We start from the raw sequence: 23,590 nt of genomic DNA on the forward strand, positions 1-23,590 counted from the left end.
TTGGGGTACATGTTGGGCTCAAGCCCTACCTCATTGTCTGTAAGCCATTATCTTTTTTTTTTTTAGCCAAATAACATTAATTTAAAGTGTATTTATGCAAGCGAATAAACATACAAGAAAGTGTTTAAGTTTGGTTTATTGATAATGTGTTTATTAATTACCATGGAAAAAAACTGTAAAAGAAAACTAAAGGTAGTGAAAACCGGACAAAAACCCGTTAGGGTTGAATGAGTTCAATAGCAGTCAGGTGGTGATTTTAAGCCCCTATTAAATCAGTGCTATTTGGCTAACAAAGCTAATGGCTAACAGAGAAAGAGCAATTTGTTTCCAAATCATGAGGGCTTGAGCCCGACATGTACCCCAGTTTATTACATAACTCAGCACACCCATGTCTAAAAAAAATGCGAACCGTCCCTTTAAGCCTGGCGTGATTGACAGACCACCCAACCCCTCCCCCTCACCTGTCCGGGCCCAGACGGAGGAGTCGTTGGTCTGCTCCCCGCTGCGGGTCAGGACCACGGCCTTGTACAGGGTCCCCGGCTGCAGGTCGCTGAAGAGGCAGTCGCGGTCGCCGCGCTGCCCGTGCTGGCGGTCCTGCAGCGTCTCGTCGGCGCTGTACAGGTAGATGTCGAACGCCTCGAACTCCCCCTCCGGGGCGGCCCAGCCGAACGACAGGCTCCTGGTGCCGTTGGCTTTGATGGACAGGCCACTGACCGCTGCTGGACCTGGGGTACACACACCACACACACACACACACACACACACAAAGAACAGTGATTAATCCTCAACACACACTCAATATCATACAATCTCATATAATTCTGTGTTTAACTGCTGCTATTCTGCTAGATTAAGCTTATTCTTCAGAGGCAGGACAGAGAGGATTTACAGATAAATCAAAATGGTAGCTGTGTAGCATCCATTGTGTGGATCATATGATCATATGCTCTTCTATGAAAAGTGAAGAGGGCGTATTACGTGTTCTTCCTTCGGCGACGGCCGCCTCGCTCTGTATCCCGCCGCTGACGGTGTGCACCTGCAGCCGGTACTTCTTCCCGGCGGTCAGGCGGTCGAAGCGGTGCTGGGCGGCACCCGCGGGCTGGGACCCGTTGGCCACCAGGGCGCCCCGCTCGTCCAGGAGGCGGAGGCTGTAGCCGTCGGCGACGCCGGCCCCGGCCCGCCAGGTGGCCAGCAGGCTGCAGGTGGTGTGCTTGTTGTCCACCTGCAGCCCTGTGACGGAGGAGGGCACTGGGGAGAGAGAGGAGCGACGGCAGCCAGTTTGGACCGGTTCACACACACACCGACACGTTTCAATCCCATAATGCAAAGCGCTGTGTGCTCTGTTTGTAGCTGTTCCTCTTTTATGGTTGATATCCTCCTACAGATCCAACAGTATACAATATGTCACATATTTTTTCATGGGGCCCCAAATCCCTGTTGGTACCCCAGCAGTATGTGTTTCTTATTCTCTTGTTTGCATGAACATGAACACACACACACACACTCACTCACACACACACACACACACACACCCCTACTCACACACTCACTCACACACTCACTCACTCACACACACACACACACACCCCTACTCACACACACACACACACTCACACACACACACACCGACACACACACTCCCTGCCCTCACCAGTCCTCCCGCTGGCTGTGTTGTTGTTGACCAGGCCCCCGCTGATGGACTGCACCGTGACATCATACTGCTGGCCCGGCTGAAGGTTCTGGAAGCCCTGCTCGTGGACGTGTTTGGGGACGGGGCGGGTGTCCAGCACGCGGGCCCCCAGGGACAGAGAGACCGAGTAGCTGTCCACGTCCCCCTGGCCCGGGGCCCAGTTGATCTTCAGGCTGGTGCCCTGCCCGTTGTTGCTCACGTGGATGTTTTTCACCTTACTGGGCACTAGAGGGAGATAGAAGCCAACATTAGATGGAGAGGAAGGCATGTGAAGTAAAATGGCTTCTTTGATTAATTGCCTTGGATCATAGATACAGCCTAGTTTCTACTCCAGGAGGTTATGCACATTCTGTCTTTGAAGAAAGCAGTTGGGAGTTTCGCTGACTCAGTGCACTCTGATAAATCTTTAACTTTATTCAGCAAAATCCATCATTATCAAAGGGATGTGTACTGTGCACTTCCACAAATGCCATTAGCGTCACTACTGTAACACTGGCAATTTGGAATCAATACTCCTATTCAATAAGGAAACTATATATAGAGGTATAAATGTACAGCACTTATTCTCGGCTAGCAATAAAAGAGGAATGGCATATGAATTTAAAATGACTCACAGAGCTAATGTTACACATTGTGCACTGCTGTAATTCCTGCTTTGCCACTCGCTCAGAAACAAAGGCGCATTTTTTAGTTCTTTAAGGACCAAAGTTCCTAACTGTACCCTAAAAGTACAATTATGTTTTATTCAGGAACTAATAAAAACCTTTTACGAGAAAAAAAGGTGCAAATGAATTACAGCATGCATTGCAGGCTAGGGATACAATTGTATGTACTGCACCTATAGGATACCACCTCAAGGTGGCACGACCGTACCATAGCATTGAACCAAAAAACCACCAGAAATGTAACCATCCCACCCCTGTCCCCGGGGCCCACTGACCGGTCCGGCCCTCGATGAACTGGGCCCTCTGGTTGGGCCCGCTGAAGGTGGACACCACCACCTTGTAGAGGCGGCCGGGCGTGAGGTTGGCCAGGCTGCACTCCCCGGCCGCGTGGCTCAGGGTGACGGGCGGGAACACCTTCATGTCGCTGAAGAGCAGCTGCACCTCGTAGTGGTCCACGTCGCCCGGGGCCGCCGCCCACGTCACCCGCAGGACCTCCGTCCCGCTCTCGGCCAGGGACAGGTTCCTCACGGTGGCAGGGACTGCGGGACACGCATCACATCGCACATGACATTACATTACATCACAGAGGCATCACATGACATCACACAGAGGCATTACATTGCACATGACATTACATGACATCACACAGAGGCATTACATCACACAAAGACATTACATTACATCACAGAGGCATTACATGACACCACACAGAGGCATTACATCACACAGAGACATTACGTGGCATCACATTACTGACACTCAAAAAACACTTTTATCCAGAGTGACTTACACAGCTGTTAATTTTTAAAAAAATGCATTTTCTTTTATGTAGTACCCATTACACACTGAGGCAATTCAGGTTAAATACCTTGCTCAAAAGTACAACAACAGTGTTTTACCTGAAGGCCAAACCTGCAAACTATTGGTTACAAGCCCAGTCACCAAATCACCTAATCATTAAACCACACGACAGAGACGCCACACTAACACATTCAGGCCTTCTAAAACATCTTTTTTCCTCGTTTAAAGTTCACAAGTTCAAAAAGGAACAATTTAAATAAAGTTTTTCACTCACACGTCCGCCCGTCCGTGGACACGCTGGCCTCGTACTGGCCGCTCCAGGTGCTGATGATGACGGAGTACAGCCGGCCGGGCACCAGGGAGGTGAAGACGCACTCGCTCTGGGACTTGGGCACCGTCTTGTTCTGCTGGAAGACGTTGTTGTGCTTGATGGCCACCTGGTAGAAGTCGAAGTCTCCGGCCGCGTGGCGCCAGTACACCTTCAGGTAGTCGTCTCGGGCGGAGTGGATCGCCGTGGGGTTCTGCACGCTGGAGGGTTCTGGGTAATGGAGGGGGGAAGGGGGGGGGGGGGGGGGGGGGGGGGAGGAGCCAGGTGTAATTACCTCCCTCTTTATCAAGAAGTCCTTTTTTAACCAGTCACACACCATGTTATATACTGTCATAATGCTTGTGCAGTTGGCCCTGAAGTTTAAAAAATATTCAGCTAAAGTAATTGTGAGCTTTAGTAACACTGTTGAACAAATATTGTTAGAAACAAAAAATGAAGGACTGCTAGCTAATTGATTGAGTATATGAAGCAACAGCAAGCACGGGAGTGTACCAGGGCAGCCAATAGGCTTCTACGTTAGTGGCATTTGGGAGGGGCAAACAGTATTCACATATAATACGTAGAGTTGTGTTTTGACCAATCAGCTGCTGAGTTACTGGGAGCAGGGGAGACGGGGGGGGGGACCTACGGGTGCGCTCCTGCACCACGGTGTGGTTCTCGTAGCTGCCGCTGCGCGAGGCGATGGAGATGTCGTAGAGGCGCCCGGACACCAGGGAGCTGAAGACGCACTCGGGGCTGGCCTTGGACACGGCCAGCGTGTGCACCGTCCGCTCCCGGTACCGCAGGCTCACCAGGTAGCTGTCCACGTCGCCCGCCGCCGGGCGCCAGGACACGCTCAGGAAGTCCATGCGCCCGTTGTTGCTGACCGTCACCTCGCCTACGGCCGCGGGCACTGAGGGGGGGGGGGGCAGGGGGCAACACATAATGAGATTGGGGGGTTTAAGGGGGGGCAAAATCCCTATTCACACTCTTGCTCCTGCAATCGCACACAGTACACAAGAAGGCACAGCCAAGTGCACTTCAGTGAGTTCCTCAGTGATCAACAACTTAATCTGCTTACAATCTGCTATAAGATGAATAAAACGTGACAACAAATGATAATTTTGACACAGAAGTAGAAAAGTTATCAGTATGCTGGAGGGCAGTATATCTAATTTTCCCTGATTCCCAAATGAGAAAAAAAAAGGACCCAGGAGCTGTAGCAATACAGAAAAATATGTCTTTGTCCCAGACATTACAGAGGGCACTGTTGCTCAAAATAGCCAAGAGTCCTGCAGGAAAATAACAATCCTATCAGGAAGTCTTTGAAGAAAGACCTTGACTTTTTTTGTTGTGCATACAGAGCTTCCTGAACATTCCTGAAATTCCTGTCAAATTGGAAAACAATATTTATCGCTGTAGCGATCTTGCCCTCAATTCCCAGGCCAATGGCTCCAGACTTGTTAGTTTTTCTCATATATGGAAATGTACCTGTTCACATGCAGCGTTACGTAACAGATCTTATACAAGATGTGATGTACGACTCCGAGGTATTTTACATTTTTATAATTACAATAAAATTTTTATATTTGGGCTATGAAAGCTCTGCTATTCAAATACCAGCAATTGCAATTTGATTACTATGGGTCTACCACTAAGATGGAGATCAATCAAATTGGCATCATAATAATGATCAATTAATGGCAACAGGGTCACAAAGATACCTGAAAGTACAAAGACATTTCAGAAGAATTTGTCCAACATAAAACGCAGTTTGAAACCTACGCTCTAACCAGCTTGTCACAGACCCGCGTCAGTGTCGCCATGACGACGGCGCAGGTGCCTCGTACCTGTGCGTCCCTCGGCGACGGTCTGGCGGGAGGCGAGGCCGCCGCTGACGGTGGTCACCACCACCCTGTAGAGGGCGCCGGGCTTGAGCGAGTGGAAGTGGTAGGCGGCGGTGACGTTCGGGACGCTCTCGTTCTTGATGACGATGCTGTCGTGCACCAGCAGGAGGCGGTAGGAGTCCACGTCGCCCGCGGCGCACTCCCAGCTGGTCTGCAGGCTGTCCGTGCGGCCCTGGTTACTCACGCGCAGGTTCTTCACTTCAGCGGGAACTGCACACACACACACACACACACACACACGCACACACACACGCGCGCACGCACGCACACGCACACACGCACACACGCACACACACACGCACGCACACAAACACACAAACACACACACACACACACACACACACACACACACACACGCACACACGCGCGCGCGCGCACACACACACATGCACGCGCGCACACACACACACACACACACACACACGCACACGCACACGCACACACACACACACACACACGCACACACACACGCACACGCACACGCACACACACCCTTAATCAATCTGCGCTTTCAAAGACACAAAAGCACCCGAAAGACCACACCAAAGAAAAACTGGTGTTTGGACGTGATAAATCTCTGTAAAATGACTTAAATCAGTATTCCTGGATATGGATGCTGTCCCCGGGTCAGTTGTTTCAGCCCCCAATCCCCATCATAACCACGTTTAGCAGAAAGCGGAAACTGACCTAGTTTCCAACGGCATGCAAAATATGGACTTTTCAAAATTGAAGCATTTTAAATAAGCCTAAGAATTGTAATGTGATTTATAATTTTCATGCGACTCTCAATTTAAATTTGATTCGATTTTGTTTTACTGTGAAGGGTAATCCCGACAGGCAAACGCGGCGGACGGCTCACCCGTCCTCCCCGTCACGGAGGCGGAGCTGCTGAGGTCCCCGCTGTTGGTGGCGACCAGGATGGAGTACTGGCGCCCGGGCACGAGCACGTTGAAGGTGCACTCCCTCATGTCCCGGGACAGCTGGCGCTCGGCCACGGTGGCCCCGCCCTGCTGCAGCAGCACCGTCTGGTTGTCCCGCTCGGACCAGGCCTGGTTCCACATGGCGCTCAGCGACGTCTCGTCCGCGTGGCGGATGTGCAGCTGCTGGACCGGCCGGGGAGCTGAGGGAGAGAGGAGGAGGAGGAGGAGGAGGAGGAGAGAGGAGGAGGTGAAACATCACTAAATATCAGCAGAGCAGACAGCACCCCCTGTCACCATATTATGAGCAGTCATCCACTGATTGGAGCAGCTGCATGCTGACATCATCCACATGTCACGTCCTTCAAACACCACAAAACAGAACCCAAATGAGCCACTGTTAGTTATTCTGAAAGGACCCCTGGAACAGCATGTTTCATATCCGACAAGTGCTCATATCCATGGCAACAGGGCATACTCAGGTCATACTCCCCACACAGGGAGGCCCAACACTCAATGATAGTGGCTTCATAAATCAAGTTTCCTTTTTTGTTGAACCTAAGTTCCTAATTATACATACGGTAGACTCGAAAGAGATTTACTCTGAAGTCAATCTGAGAGTTATAGATATTAATGATGTTGCATAACGCAGTGGTGTTTTTTATGAAATGGAACGCCGTACCTAGTCTGCCCCGGCAGTGTGCGGTGGTGCTCAGGCCTCCGGTCTCCACGGCGACGGCGGCCGTGTACAGCCTCCCAGGGACCAGGGTCAGGCCTGAGAAGGTGAACTCCCGCACGGTCTTCTTCGCGGTCTTGTTCACCAGCGCCACGGAGTTGTTGAACAGCAGGACGCGGTAGTTCTCCCAGTCGCCTCTAGGGGGAGCCCACGTCATCTTCAGGGCGCCCGGCTCACCGAGGCCCACCATGGCCAACTGGCTGACCGAGTCTGGAACTGGAGTACAGACAGGGGGACGGGATGACGGCACCCGAAACAAACAGTACAGTGACATCAGTGCCCTGTCCACGCCAAAATTCACCCACCACATCCCTCACCCTGCACCGCCAATCACACGTTGCCACACGTCTCGCACCCTGCCACACCCATCACACGCTGTCACTTCCATTCGCTCAGCGAGACTCGTAAATTTTTCCTTATTGTTTAAAGGGATGTCCAAACTCCAGCCTTAGAGGGCTGCAGCGTCTGCAGGTTTTTTTGTGGTTTCCTTTCAAACGGCAGCCATTTTACGGCTTGGAAACAAGGTGTGCGGACCAGTGAGCCATTCCACTTCAATTAAGCACTTAAGGGCTGAAACGCACCACAAACCAGCAGAGTCTGCAGCCCTCCAATGCCTGAGATCCCAATTCTAGATAGTAGGCAAAATAATGAACCTAGTCAGACTAATTGCAGTGGGAGTATCTAGACAGCCGCAAAGTACTTTAGGAGAAATTCTGAACATTCACAGAGCTGAGAGGTAAAAGACCCTGTATTTAAGAGAGTGATTCCAGGTGCTTATACAGAGGTGTGTCAACACCTGTAATGACCCTTCCCCTTTCTCTCAGCTGGGACAAGCTAACGGTGCAGTAGCAAGCTGGAGAAGCACCTGGACGTGTGCTACACTGCAAAAACCAATCAATAAGTCAAACTTAAGACTAAAAATTTTATTTATTATATATAATCTTATATTGCTAAATAAGACAAAAAGATAGCCGATGAAGTGAGACAGTTTCACTAATTTCAAGACAATCTAATTGTCAAGCAAAAAGTAACTTAAAGCAAGTGAATATTTTGTACTTGAGAGAATAAATGAAGATAAGGTCTTAAGTCTTAAGTGTTAAGTCTTAAGTGTTAAGTCTTAAGTGTTAAGTGTGGCTCAGGTCCAGGCCGGGGTCCGGAGCGCGGGGGGGGGCTCACCTGTCCGGCCCGTGGCCCGCGTCTCGGCGGACAGCTCGCCGCTCTGGGTGCGGACGGAGACGCGGTGCTCGCGGCCGGGCGCCAGGCCGGTGAACAGGGCCCGCGAGGCCCCGGCGGGGAGGGCCTGCTCCTGGGGGGCCGGGCCCGCGCCCGCGGCGGAGAGGGTCACCAGGAAGCCGTCCGCGTCGCCGGGGGGCGGGGCCCAGGCGGCGGTCAGGGAGTCCCGGCTGCCGTTGTTCAGCAGCTTCAGGTCCAGCACCGTGGCGGGGGCTAAGGCGGGGGGGGGGGGGAGTCATGTCAGATCACCATGGCAACAATCAAACCCAGAATTTTCCTCTGTGCCGTTCGTCATAGCAACGGACACATCCAAGTGGCACCAACAGACTCCTTACGACACAGCAGGTCAACAAGGTCACCAAGCGACAGACGGATGTGCAGTACAGACCGCATCCCTTATTACTATCAAAGACCTCAGGGATGTGCAGAAAGTATAGTGAATAGACTGGGTATTCAAATACTGTACCACACATATACGTGGTACGCTTAAAAACATTCAATTTAAAAATGAGCATAAATACTTTTCAGGATTTAAACTTTCTGCACACTGTAGCAGAGGGACAAGGCAAAGAGTTTTCTTGCATTAATTCACTTCTCATCAAAATGATAGAGAAAATACATCTTGCAGTTTTGCCTTGAATTCTATATTGGGTATAACAACTGTAGAAGAAGACCAGCAGGTCATGGGATTCATGTTACAGGGCAAAACATACTGGGATACGTTGACAGAAGAGCAATATTACTCAGACTGTAAAGCACACACAGAAAGACACACAGTTTGAGAAGCGTAAACTGTGTGTCTTTCTGTGTGTGTGTGTGTGTGTGTGTGTGTCCCAAACAAAGGGGTTTGAACAGAAGACACAAAGGAGTTGGTTTGGGTTGGAGAGGGCAGGGGGGGCAAACGATAACGAGGCAGAACAGGGAACAGCATGGGAAGATTTTGGACGGGATGGAGGTGGTGGGGGGGAGAGGGGATGGGGGGGGGGGTCCTGAGACGCCTTCACCAAATCGCGGGCGGACAGCCGAGGAAGGGCGGAGGGCGGCTGCTGAAAATATCTTGGAAGCGGTTACAAAGAGCGGGGCGTGTGGAAAAGCGAAAAACAAAGAGCTGTGCGCTCAGTTCATTAGGGGACACGCCCTCCCCCTCGCGTCCTACAGGACCCCGCACCTGGGCACGGGCGCTGCCAAATTTCCCCTCTACAGGACAGGACAGGACAATCCGCTAATGGATCATTAATCAAATCCTGTAAGATTTGATAGGAAAACCTGTCACTTTTGAGATTGCATTTTGAGAGCCATTTTGGCAAAGAATGTTCTTCCCCTTCCCCTTCTGGGGAAGGTTTGGTTATTCAACATCCCAACAATGTTCAGCCACAACAATTGGATATCTACTTTCCTTAATAGTTGATAAAGGGTATTCGTGTGAGAGGCATGAATGCAAGAGGAATATACACTTTTTTTAAAACACCGGGGGAAGGCATATCGCAGATTTAAGGCTGTGGTGCCAAGTCATGTGCCACAGAGAGCTTTCATTCCAACCAATCGCTACCCCCGCTGATTTCACTAGTTAACACACCTTCAACCAGAGAGGAGGAAACTAATTCGCGAAATCAGCAGACATAGTGATTGGTTGGAATGAAAACCAGCATACTCCATGGGCACATGATTGGGCGCCACTGCCTTAAAGGGAGAGCTTCCCAATTTCCTCCTACGCTGGCCATGGGGCGCCATGGCAACCACAGCAAGGAGTTTGACCCCAGCCGAGACAGGAAGTCATCTTTTTTTTTTTTTTCCCGACGGCGACGTCCCTCACCTGTGCGAGCCTGCTTGGAGGCGGAGTTCTGGAGCCCCTCGGCTTCCGTCACCACGGAGACGTTGTAAGGGCGACCCGGCACTAGGCCGGTCAGGCTGTGGGAGGTGGCGCCGCTCTGGAGCGTGAGGTTCCGGACCAGGCCGTCGGCGTCCCTCAGCAGCAGCCTGTAACGCTCCACTCTCCCTGGGCCCGGCTGCCAGGAAACACCCAGGCTGTCGGAGGTGGTGGACAGCTGTAGGCCCCTGACGGCCGAAGGAGCTGGGAACCAAACACACAGAAAGTTGGGGAATTAGTGCGAGTCATTTCTACTGATTGACCATCCAAACAGTCTGCAGAATTCCACATGAACACCCTCAATAAGAGGCAGGGGGCTAACGGGCTGTTTCGGGGGTATTCTCCAAACATCTCAGGTCGCAAATAGGAGGAGCCACTCTCGTCATTGTGTTTAAAGACAAGAGGGAAAAGACAGCGTAAGAAATCCACATTAAATGTTAATAATGACACCTTAACATACAACTGCCATCAACCCACGGTACCCAGACTGTGGTTTGAGTTAGGGGTTAAACATTAACCAGTTTACTGAGATGAGGATTGTCAGCCAAAGGATTGCCTTTTTAAGGACAGCCTGAGATTAAATAGTTTGGGAACCATGGATTATTACTGAAACTCTATTCTTGCTGCCAGAACAGGGAAATGGTGTTTTTCTGGACAGTACCGTGCCACTTGGGATTCAAACCCGCAAACCCCAGTCAGCTGTCGTGTTCACGCGGGGCAGACGAGGCGGGTACCTGTAGCGGCAGAGGTCACCACCGCCGGGGAGGTCCTGTTCCCGGCGACGGCCACCAGCCTGAGGGAGTAGAGCGTGCCGGGGGTGAGGGCGGTGAAGCCGGACTGGGGGGCGGCGGTGCCCGTGACCCGGGTGGTCCGGGTCTCGCCCGTCGCCGCGCCCTCCAGCGTGAGCTCATACCAGTCCACCCGCCCCGGCGAGCGCGGCCAGGACACCAGCAGACCTGCCGCCCCGCCACCGTCAGGGAGGGCCACCAGATGGGCCGGCTCCTGGGGATCTGAGGGGAGAGGGGCACACCTTCAGTGGGACGCACACGCACACGCACACTCACACTCACACTCACACTCACACACGCACACGCACACGCACACACACACACCCACACCCACACTCACACCCACACACGCACACACACACACCCACATATACACGCACACCCACATACACACATAACCACACACTCACACATGCTCCAAGTGTCCAGTCATTGATTAGATCAGGTGTGTCGGATTCCAGTCCTGTAGGGGCTCAGTATCTGCTGTGCTTTTTTGCGCTTCAATACTCAAACGATTCATTTCAATCTGACAGGCAAAGAGGCCCAAACACCTTATTTCCCAAGCCTAAACAGGCCACCGACAGAAAAGGAAATGACACAAAACCTCAGACACTGCAGAACTCCACCCATAGTTTAATTAATCACACCACACACCCTGCCTCTAAGGCCTAAACTGACCGAGTATTCAAACAAACCCTAAAAGCCTGTACGCTGCGGCCATCCGAGACCAGAGTTTTATACTGTGTCACTGATGTAAAATATCAGTATTAATAATCCCTGTGTATTTTTATTCATTCACAAGCCAAATTGTATACAGTACGTTTTTTTTTTTTTTTTCTGTTATTTACCAGCATTCTGGTATAAAAAAAAAGGAGAAGTAGGACGGAGCACATTGTTTATTCTGTGCCGCGCTGGAGAGGCCGCGGGGGCCGAGGTTTTGCGGACGGCGATAAGATTGTTCGGCTGCGGCTTCGGGCCGGGGCAGCGGGAGCTTCCGTGCAGGGGGGCCGAGCAGGGAGGGACTCCCACAGGATACGGGACAAGAAAGGAGGGGGGACGTTTTTTGGGGCAGGCCAGAGTGGGGCGCACTACTGAAAGCGGGACCTTTGGGCACTGCCAGCACTCCCCCCGTCCCCCCGTCCTCCATCCCGTCCCCCTCCTCACCCCCCCGACTTCGCCCGGCACTGAACCTTGAACTCTTTCTTTACGGCTTCCTCCCTGGCGCCCCAGAGAATCTGCGCTTTGGCTTTGAGAAACAATGGAGAACCACTCCATAAATCCCACCGCTGCTTTTCTCAAGCACACTTCGCCCCTGGGAATACACTGTTCTACTGTACAGTAGTACACTGCACTTACACTGGAAATACACTGTTCTACTGTACTATAGTACACTTCACCCCTGGGAATACACTGTTCTACTGTACTATAGTACGCTGCACTTACACTGGAAATACACTGTTCTACTGTACAGTAGTACACTGCACTTACACTGGAAATACACTGTTCTACTGTACTGTAGTACACTGCATTAAACATACTGCAACACTTCCACAATGTTTGAGAGAACGTGCTAATTATCGACATTTTCTTTGCACTGCTATGAAATATATTTACCATTGTAATTTCAAAAAGGTTTATATATTTCCAATATAGTGCAGTTTATTCTATTTCCAAGGGCACACATTCACTTTTATAACAGCGATGGTTAATTATACTCTTGAACAGCATGTACTTGGTTTTTAATTGGACTGAGCAAAAAAGTTAACTAAACGCATTCTAAACACGTTGCCAAACAAAGTGGTTTTATGATGCAGCATATGTTTTCATCATTCTAAAAAAAAAAAATCCTCAAATTCTAATTAAAATAGAAAAACATTCAGAAAGGGTTTAAATACCAGATCGATTTTAAACCACAAGCAGAGTAACTTCGAGGTTCACCAAAAAAAAAAAAGGTTGCGTGCTTCGAAGGTAAAGTTCAGAAGTGCACTTTTTATCTAATCTATCTGTCCCACAAAAAGCCAAACATTGGGCCCTTCTGCATCCGTTAGAACAAAGGAACAATGGGGGCGGGAAGTGGGCGGGGAGAGGGGGGCCTGTCTGGAAACAAACACTTAAGATTAGACGATCCGCATTGTTACCCACGTCTGCCCTGGAGAGCGGCCAGCACCCCTCAAACTGAGAGACCCACACCCCTCAAACCAAGAGACCCACAGTCTGAACAGCACCCCTCAAAATGAGAGACCCACAGTCTCAGCCGCACCCCCCAAACCAAGAGACCTACACCCCTCAAACCAAGAGACCCGCAGTCTGAACAGCACCCCTCAAAATGAGAGACCCACAGTCTCAGCCGCACCCCCCAAACCAAGAGACCCACACCCCTCAAACCGAGAGACCTGCACCCCCAAACTGAGAGACCTTCACCCCTCAAACCAAGAGACCCGCAGTCTGAACAGCACCCCTCAAAATGAGAGACCCACAGTCTCAGCCGCACCCCCCAAACCAAGAGACCCACACCCCTCAAACCAAGAGACCCGCAGTCTGAACAGCACCCCTCAAAATGAGAGACCCACAGTCTCAGCCGCACCCCCCAAACCAAGAGACCCACACCCCTCAAACCGAGAGACCTGCACCCCCAAACAGAGAGACCTTCACCCCTCAAACCAAGAGACCCGCAGTCTGAACTGCAGCCCCGCTCCCACTCACTGCCTATGCAGAGGCCATTTCCATCACAGGCGGCCATGACGCCACCAAAGGCTTCTATACTCTCTGCGTTGCCATAACGCTAAATACAACTTTTATACTGTCTGGGTTGCCATACTGCAACACAGGGCTTCTATACTGTCTGGGTTGCCATTACACCACCAAGGGCCTCTATACTGCCTGGTTTGCCATAACGCTCCATAGGGCTTCTATACTGTCTGGGTTGCCATAACGCTCCATAGGGCTTCTATACTGCCTGGTTTGCCATAACGCTCCATAGGGCTTCTATACTGCCTGGTTTGCCATAACGCTCCATAGGGCTTCTATACTGCCTGGTTTGCCATAACGCTCCATAGGGCTTCTATACTGCCTGGTTTGCCATAACGCTCCATAGGGCTTCTATACTGCCTGGTTTGCCCCGCACCAGCAGTACCCCATGCCTCATGATGTTCAGCACACACCACTGGATATTTCGGGTGGTGGCTGAGAGTTCTGAGAAGAGAAATCGATTCATGAACTTAACAGGCTTGGTGGGAGGAAATAAATAACTGCCTTTCACCCAGACACTTCCAGAAGTATTTTGAAGCATTAGATTTGTTTTATAATAAAAAATTAATTTCTATACATTTTTGATGGCAACAGATTTGTTATGATGCTGATGCTGATGACGGTGACTATTATTATTATTTTTATTTTTTATTTTTTATTTTATCTTACTTCAACATACTTATATGTAACATATGTCATGAACATATGGATTCCAAAGTTAAATGAAAATATATGAAGAACATGATGTGTACACCACACTGATTGTTTAATGCCCTCTCATCATCAAATAATAATAATAAGAATACTAATACTACTACTACTACTACTACTACTAATAATAATAATAATAATAATAATAATAATAATAATAATAATAATAATAATACTCAGCAGTAGCATGACCAAAATAATAATGTGCAAAATGACATATTATTAAAGTAATTTTAGAGAACAATAATCATAATAAAACAGCATTAGTGAATTAAATGTAAAAAAGATAACTCATGATCTTCAATATTTAATTGCAAACAAATATAGAAATATTGCCTACATGAGCATGTTACAGGATTGAAGATAACGGTATCCAGCCAACTCACCTGTTTGCACTGACACATTGGTTCGCCCTCCGTCACTCTCTGATATAATTTCCAGGTGGTACGAGGTGCCGGGTTCCAAATCCCCTATCTCGCACTGAAACTTCTGACTGTCGGTTTCATCTCGTGGACAATTCGTGGCAGAACTGCTGTTCACGGAAACCACATTGAAATTGCACGCTTCTCCCGGAGTAGTCCATTTTAGCAGGACAAAGTTTGTTTTAACGCTGGATTCGGTCAGGTTCACGCTACACTTCACAGCTTCGGTCGTCTCACTCTATAAAAAGGAAGAAATGCAAAGCATTAACGAATATCTTTAATTAATTTCAATATTTTCCACAGGTTCAAGGCGCTATATAACATAAGCGACAGAAGAAGATTTTGATGTCAACTTCAGCAATGACTCACCTGGAGAGACATTAATGCTACACAAAGTATAAAACAAACAGTTCTACATCTCAGCATTGCGATTGTTGTTTTAAATAATCCACTTCAATAAATAGAATCAAAATACAAAAAAAAAAAATGAATCCAAAAATAGTTGAAGTTAAAATAAATCAACTAATAAACAAAATATTTTCTGAATATAAAAACTTTCCCGTGTTATTTTCTTCCGTTTACGTTTTTCCAAAATTGCTTCTAGTTGCAGATTACGGCAAAAACATGGTCGCTCCAGAAACGCGAAATCCGAAGGTTGCATTTAGAGTGCAATCTATGGAAAAGTTGATGAAGTATCTGAGCTCGCAGTCTCTCGACATTCCCACACTGTAGTTCTGACACACGGTGACTTGCTGCAGCCGCTTTCATGTACTTCCTCAATCAAGACAAAATGGCCTTGTCTTTGTCCAAAGTATTAATCCAGATTTCGGAATGATAAAATAGGTCAAAATATCAAATAGATTAGAATAAATTCATTTCTTTCTCCCTATAATGAATGTATGTTTTTTTTTTTTCTCTGGAAATATTTCTAGTAGGTTTTACCAACCTGTGTATCTAATCTATTAATTTGCGCTCAGAACTCGAGATTAGATTGAACCAGTATCTAAAAACGTCCAAATCACAGAGGTGCAGTCTTAGACTTTCACTTGACTGGAAGACGCTTCTACCTTAAACAGTCCTCCGATTCCTTCACGCGCCCCACCCGGCTTTCCTTCCTGCTTGAACTTTCTCTCGAGACCCGATTCTTTGTTTTCTTTAGGTCAGATTCTGTCAGGACATACTGCGGTATTTTCATTACCTGCTACATTCTGAACGAATTCTGTAGGTCTCCCCCTTTACACGTTTTAAAAATTTAACGGTTTACTAATATACGTGCGTAAATTTGGGTAGGGGAATGTCTGCTGTGCTTTCAGAACTCCGATCCAATAAAACGTAAAAAAAAACATACTTTTACAACAATTGGTAGGGAAAATGATTGCATGTAACTTTAGAGAACAAAACTGAATACTTGAAACTGTGCTTGGCTCAGTTTTATCTGTTAATCAGCAGAACTACAAACACCTGTTAGGCTTATAATCATAATTAAGACTAATCGTGTAATCATTATAACACTCTTTATGTGATGCTGTACCAATTTATGTACCAATTTATATGTTAAATACGCCTTGCCTAATCAAAATAATAAATAAATAAAATGATCTGAATTAAATACCCAATTGAATCAAATGTCAGCTATATCACTGGCCAGCAGTGAGTCCATATGCATTCTTATTAGACCAGTCATAATCAGGGAAAATCGTTCAAGGACTCCCACCTCTTTAAGACTATAAAAGTTTATACTGACAAAACAATTATGCATTAATATTTTAAAATCATGTCTTTTAAAATAAAAACAAAGTATATTTTAGCTGAGCAGTGACAATAATTATAATGAAAAAATGGTGGAAGCAGAAACAAAGTGCTGTAAAAAAAAAAATAGTAACAAAAATAAAAAATACAATACAATAGGGTTCCAGCATATTTAAATTTTAAAAAATGTATTAAGAAATATGAAACTCAAAAAAGGGTAATTTGTCTTGTCTACAAAGGGGAACCCTTCCTAGTGTTTTTTATGGAACCCTCTATGGTAGGTGTGAAAAGTGTGAAACCTCCCAGATTGAAGCATTTTGCCCGACAAAAGAACCCTTGGACTAGACGGGGTTCCTCTGCGGAGACACAGGGGAGCCCTTTTGGAACCCTTTCTTCTGAGAGAGGATGGTGAGATTGAGCACACGGTGAGACTGAGGGGGCAGTGAGACTGAGCACACGGTGAGACCGAGCGGACGGTGAGACTGAGCGGGCAGTGAGACTGAGCGCACGGTGAGACTGAGCGGACAGTGAGACTGAGCGGACAGTGAGACTGAACGCACGGTGAGACTGAGCGGGCAGTGAGACTGAGCGGACGGTGAGGCTGAGCACACGGTGAGACTGAGCGGACAGTGAGACTGAGGGGGCAGTGAGACTGAGCACACGGTAAGACTGAGCGGACAGTGAGACTGAGCGGGCAGTGAGATTGAGCGCACGGTGAGACTGAGCGGACAGTGAGACTGAGCGGACAGTGAGACTGAATGCATGGTGAGACTGAGCAGACGGTGAGACTGAGCGGACGGTGAGACTGAGCGGACGGTGAGACTGAGCGGACGGTGAGACTGAGCGCACAGCTCTTCAAAGGTGCTCTCTCCATAAACACAGAGGAGAGGGGAAGTGGTGCTAGGAGAGGCCCGGATGTGCTTAAATAGCCGACCGTCGCCACTCCCAGAAACCCTTTCCATCGCTTCCTGACCTTCGGGGGGGGGGGGGGGGGGGGGGTGTTGGGGGCTAGTGGGAGTGGGAGAGTGGGAGAGTGGGAGGGGGGATAGGACAGGCTTGGCGGCTTTTATCGCGAGGAAGAGGGGCCTCGCACACAGCCCGCTCACAGACCCGGCCGCGCAGAGATCACGAGCCGCGACCTCCACAATGGAAGGGGGCCGAGCAAAGATAACACCCGACCGTGCCAAGAAACACACGCCGTTGAAGGGACGGCCGTCCCAGACTGCGATAAAATTAAAATGCGACGAGACCTCGGCACATCGCCCTGGCAACTGTTTTCCTTTCCACGGTTACGCCGGTCTGTGTACCCTGGACACTGGACGCTGACTTTCCATTCGTTGAAGTTATGGGAGCGCCGTCCAATCAAAACCTCATTTTCCTTAAATAGACATGGCTGGCTTTTAGCCAGCTGACAGACACATTGCGACCCACTCAATTTCAAATAAAAATGCGTAAACAGTCGATAAAAGATTAAGCTAGCCACTCTGGCTTTCTTCAGATCTACTGTGGATGAGAGTTCTTCCAGGTTCAACAGGCAATGGTGAAAAATTGACAATTGATCACAAAATGGAACATAAATCACTGTAGCCAGCCAGGTAGCCTGGAGACTGGATTAGGTACACCTCCACTGACTGAAAATGACTGGAACACCATTGTACAAAATAATATCCATTCATTTGTAATTTAGGGAATTGGACGCCCAGAGAATCTGTACATTTGCCAGGATAGCAAATGCATTCGAGGTGGTGGACAACATCTGTGGTCACCTGCAGTGAAAAGGCATTGGAAGGTTGCATAATGGACAGGCATGGATATTAGTAGCAGAGGAAATGTTGACATTAATACAGGCATACCCCATACAGCCCTTATGATGTATTCCCAATGCGCAAGACACAACAGGGTCATTTCTACATTAGTTTTGCAGCCTTAGTTATTTCCCCTGAATAATTATTTATTTATGCCCACAGTATTCGTAAAGTATTTGTAAAATAACAGAATAAAATGAAGTATTAATTGCACCAGGGTACAGGTCCAGACTATTGTTAAAGACCATGTGAGCACAAAGAGAGCGAGACTGCTGAAAAATAAGATTAAGGTTAAATAATAAATGAGAACTGAAACTCATCTAAAGAAGCACAGCTATTTATACATTTGGTTTTTTAAAAATCACAATGAGTGAGCGATACCTGTGATTTCTCAGCTTAGAGATTTCCCGAGCGTGTAAACACATTTTGGCAGTATATTTGCGCCATGGGGGTTAAATGGAAAGACCTCCCATTGTGTTATGGAGCCAGAGGGAGAGGCCAAACCCCCCCCCCCCCCCGCCCAACACTGCCCCCCGACACCCATCCCTCATAATTCACACATCAATCTTAATCACATGGCTATCGGCGAGACACCAATATCCTCTTTTATAATCTTTGATTTTTTACTGACCTTTTAGATTCCCTTACACTTAAAAATCTATTTGTGGGCATTATGAGTATACAGGTTAGGGCTGAAAGGGGTATACCTGTTTTAAGAAACTCTGGAAAAAAAAAAAAAAGACCAGGAAAGCCTTGGTGACCTTTGCCAAATTTTACCGCCAAATTAACGGTTGTGATCAGTTAAGATCGGTTGTGGGGAAATCCCATGGTCCCCATGGTCCATGTTCATACCAATTTTCCTGCCAAATTAAACAGATTGGTTCTGGGGGAAATCCTCAAAATTTCAGAAACATGTGGTTCACGTTTATGAAACTGCCAACGTTTCCCAGAATCCCTCTTGTGAGGGGTTTTGTGAGGTAAAGTGCTGGTCACGTCAGAGAGAAGAGCCAAAAGGGGCAGTGTGAGACCCCCCCACTCACCCGCTGGGTTGTGGCAGTAGTGGTGGGGTGCCTCCTGGTCCATGTGAGCTCTGTGGTGGCGGTGCTGGTCGCTGCTGCAGTGGTAGCAGGAGCCGCAGAGGTCACGGCAGAAGCTGAGGTCGTAGCAGGAGCTGCAGTGGTTGTGGATGGAGGTTCAGGAGTTGCAGTAGATGTAGTGGAATGTGTGGTAGAGATAGTAGTTGTAGTAGATGAAGTGGGCAGCATTGCAGTAGATGTAGTGGAAGGTGTGGTAGAGATAGCAGTTGCAGTAGAGATATCAGGTCTTAGAGGGGTGGTGGAAAGAGTAGCAGAGATATCAGCTGAAGTAGAGAAATCAACAGAGGGTAAAGTGGTAGGGTTAGCAGTAGAGATATCAGCAGTCAGTAAAATGGTGGGATTAGCAGTAGCAATATCAGATAAAGTAGAGATATCAGCAGTGGTGAGATTAACAGTAGCAATATCAGATACAGTAGAGATATCAGCAGTAGTGAGATTAACAGTAGCAATATCAGATACAGTAGAGATATCAGCAGTTAGCAAATTGGTGGGATTAGCAGTAGAGATATCATCAGTGGTGGGATTATCAGTAGCAGTATCAGCTACAGTAGACATATCAACAGTTAGCAATGTGGTGGGTTTAGCAGTAGCAATATCAGCTGCAGTAGAGATATCAGCATTGAGTAAAGTGGTAGGATTAACAGTATCAATATCAGCTACAGTAGAGATATCAGCAGTGGTGAGATTAACAGTAGCAATATCAGATACAGTAGAAATATCAGCAGCGGCGAGATTAACAGTAGCAATATCAGATATAGTAGAGATATCAGCAGTTAGCAATGTGGTGGGATTAGCAGTAGCAATATCAGCTGCAGTAGAGATATCAGCATTGAGTAAAGTGGTAGGATTAACAGTATCAATATCAGCTACAGTAGAGATATCAGCAGTGGCGAGATTAACAGTAGCAATATCAGATACAGTAGAAATATCAGCAGTGGTGAGATTAACAGTAGCAATATCAGATACAGTAAAGATATCAGCAGTTAGCAAATTGGTGGGATTAGCAGTAGAGATGTCATCAGTGGTGGGATTAGCAGTAGCAATATCAGATACAGTAGAGATAACAGCATTGAGTAAAGTGGTGGGATTAGCAGTAGAGATATCAAAATTACTGCCTGCAGGAGCTGTAAAACTGGCAGTATTTGTAGAAGAGATAGGAGGTGCAACAGTCAGGGCATGATCTAAAGCGCCTGGAGTAAGAATGATAGGGGCTGTTGTACTGGTGACAGGGACTGTAGTAAGGGTGATCGAAGTTGCAGTGGGGGTAATAGAAGTTGCAGCTGGGGCAATAGAAGCAGTAATATGAGTAACAGAAGTTGTAAGAGGGGTGACAGGAGCTGCAGAGGTCCTTGGAAGTGCCTGTTCCTCATCAGTGCTCAGGTAGAGGGCGTCACTGACAGTAGCGGTCCGCGCGCGGGCCTGTCTCTCGGTGCCGACGGCAGCGCGCGTGGCTGAACCAGCACTGAGGCCCGAGCTCTCAGTGAGCGCGGCGCCGGTACCAGTCCAGAGGCCAGTGGTACCGGTCCTCCTGGTCCGGGCCTTGATGACGTCGCCGGTGCGGATTACCGTGGTGACCGGGGTGGCCGCGATCCCGCCGACCCGCCAGCTCCAGGACGGAGGGAAGCTTCCGGGAAAGGGAGGGGAGGCCGCCCTGGGACCGGCCGCGGCCGCGCTGGGCGTGGACGGAGCCGCAGTGGCAGCGGGGAGCGTAGTGGAATCTGGAAATAAAAATAACAAAGTCACGAAAAAAAAGTCATTCGGTTGCCACGAAAGTCAGCGCGCTCCAGACAGCGCGATGTCCACACACAACCACCCACACCTCTGCACTGCAGGAGTTCATCCTTTGACCTTCTGCTGAAAAAAAAAACTAAACTTTTTTTAAACCACTGTGCAACATCTACTCAAAACCATCCACTTAAGGCACACAATCTTTAACCGGTCACAGCCCCCGACCTTGCATTGTGCATTCAGTTCAAAAGAAAATGTCACAGGCGTTTTACATGTTTTCACTTTGACTCGCTGCAAAATGTCACAACTTCTCTGAACTGGACCAAATTAGAAACAGGAACACAATTGAGGGGCGTATCAGAAGAAATCCAAACTTCGCCATTTAGCCCAAGTGCACCTCAGAGAACAAAGGAAAGAGCCCACGCAAACAAAGTCGTCTCTTTAGGGTTCCCTCCCTCCCTCCCTCCTTCCTTCCCTCCCTCCCTCCCTCCCTCCCTCCTTCCCTCCCTCCCTCCCTCCCTCCTTCCCTCCGAACCACAGCCTGCACCACACACTGTGAGCAGCTCACTGGCAACAACGTCAACTTACCAGCCTTGCTACTAATGTCAGCAAATGTGCAATTTTACAAAAGTTACAGGTCTTTATTTTCTTGCTGTGCATTGCATCATGTGTATGAACATATGCTAGTGTTTATTCCGAAGTGTTTTTACAAAAATAAAATTTCTTACCATGGCTTCAAACTGATTTTTTTTTTTTTAACTACAAGAAAAGGCTTCAGGCAAATTGTTTTGGCCAATACTATGCTTGAACCTGGTGAGACTGGACGAGCTTTCGTTAAATCCAGATGCATAAGGCACAACACCATTTCAGGAGCGTACGTTTTTAACAGCCTGAGGGCGACAGTGATATTGAGCCCGACTGACCCCCTGTGAGCATGCTCTGTAGAGACTGGTAGTGAAGAGACCTTCCATTGTGCCCACTGTCACCGAATCCTTGTAGCTCTATGACAGCTACGCCGTATTTATTGGTTTCCTGTTACGAATTAGACGCAAAGCACTGACAGATTTATCCCAGGAGTCAGAAGAGAATAGAAATACTCTGTCTACAGCAAGATGAGTGGTGCAGTCCAACACCCCCCCTCCTCCTCCTCCTCCCCCACCCCCAAAAATGGGCAGAGGTTCAATTTCTGTCATAGTGCTTCTTCAGTCGTGTTTCTTTCGGTACTTTTTTGTTACTTATCACCCTCTCTGCTTTCTACCTGTCTGAACATAGCACAGGGAATGAAAGGCAGACTGTATCTCTCTCCTGGAAAATAAAAAAGAAATATTCCACCTCACAGAGAAGCCCTGTCTTCTGGCAATGAGTTAATGTTGCTGCATTGTGGTGCCCAAACGTAGGATTTTGGCTTCCTGCATATTTGTCAGACATGGAATTCTGAACTGAACACAAATTCACATTAAAATGACAAAATAAAAGCAGAAAATATACGGCACAATGTCTCCTCACTGCCCTTTGACCCCAAAATAGCCACGCCCCATCTGCATGACTGCTGATACGAAGCAGGACATGGGGTGATCTCGAGGGACAAGCCTGGATTGGCTGGAGTGGAACATCAGGGGAGGGGCCTAACAGAAAGTGCCAGGGTGGGGCGGTGCCGCAGCCAGGGTGAACTCTGTGCAACCCCGGCTCAAATATAACACATCAGCCCTACCGCAATGCCTTTTAACCTCCGGACCAGCAGGGGGCGCTACGTGCACAACCAAGGGGCTTTTCCCACTGGTGGGATGGGTGGAGATGAGTGGCCGCCCCTGGAGAAATCTCACTGGTGGGGGGTCAGAAGGCCAGTGTGCAGGCCTTCGACACAGACAGGGTACGCCCACGGGCGGCGTCCAATCAGGAAGTCCCCCATCGGCCTTGGCGATGAGCATCATGGCCGAAGCTTCCATGGTATGACACTAAAACTCTGACAGAACGTGGCAGGAGCTGTTTTAAACTTGCCCATATAGAGAGTTCCTCATTAAGCTAGATCCATAAGCCACATTCCTACTTGTATCTCATGGGACAGGTATCCAATTTCCAGCAGAATCAGTGGATTTTGTGACAAATGTTTCTGAAAACAGCAGTTACAAACGGCCCCGGGCCACCTCCGGAGGCTCACGAACAAGGCAGAGACTTTCACAAGAATATTTTCCATACTTCCATCATATCCCTTGACACCATAATTCAAACGGACCCAATGTTGGTACACAATGTAGAAAATAAAGATTCAGTGTTCACTGTAGACATTTGAAAAGGCTTATCCAACTTTTTTTAAAGAGAGTGAACAGGTTCCCTTCCTTTCATATTATTTTGCTTTATTCAGGGAGGAAGCAGACGGGGTAAGGATTTTAAAAATGGACCAGAGAACAGAAGGTGCTCT

At 48.3% G+C, this 23,590-nt stretch overlaps 1 protein-coding gene across 4 annotated transcripts in view; it reads right to left on the reverse strand.

Moving 5' to 3' along the window:
• LOC118218847 (receptor-type tyrosine-protein phosphatase beta-like) overlaps positions 1 to 23,590 on the reverse strand; it is a 49,140-nt gene that overhangs the window by 22,308 nt on the left and 3,242 nt on the right. The window contains exons 3-17 of one of the 4 annotated variants that reach the window (XM_035401581.1): positions 21,094 to 21,161; positions 21,010 to 21,060; positions 14,757 to 15,030; positions 10,858 to 11,133; positions 10,070 to 10,327; positions 8,200 to 8,469; positions 6,970 to 7,239; positions 6,230 to 6,490; positions 5,314 to 5,580; positions 4,113 to 4,376; positions 3,431 to 3,694; positions 2,631 to 2,894; positions 1,652 to 1,915; positions 979 to 1,248; positions 462 to 725 (exon numbers count right to left, since the gene is read on the reverse strand). In XM_035401581.1, coding sequence (XP_035257472.1) covers positions 462 to 725; positions 979 to 1,248; positions 1,652 to 1,915; positions 2,631 to 2,894; positions 3,431 to 3,694; positions 4,113 to 4,376; positions 5,314 to 5,580; positions 6,230 to 6,490; positions 6,970 to 7,239; positions 8,200 to 8,469; positions 10,070 to 10,327; positions 10,858 to 11,133; positions 14,757 to 15,030; positions 21,010 to 21,060; positions 21,094 to 21,161 — 3,585 coding nt within the window. The other 3 variants (XM_035401580.1, XM_035401579.1, XM_035401582.1) reach the window with 3 other exon arrangements.

The sequence above is a fragment of the Anguilla anguilla genome, chromosome 19, assembly GCF_013347855.1.
Source record: "Anguilla anguilla isolate fAngAng1 chromosome 19, fAngAng1.pri, whole genome shotgun sequence".
Classification (NCBI taxonomy): domain Eukaryota; kingdom Metazoa; phylum Chordata; class Actinopteri; order Anguilliformes; family Anguillidae; genus Anguilla; species Anguilla anguilla.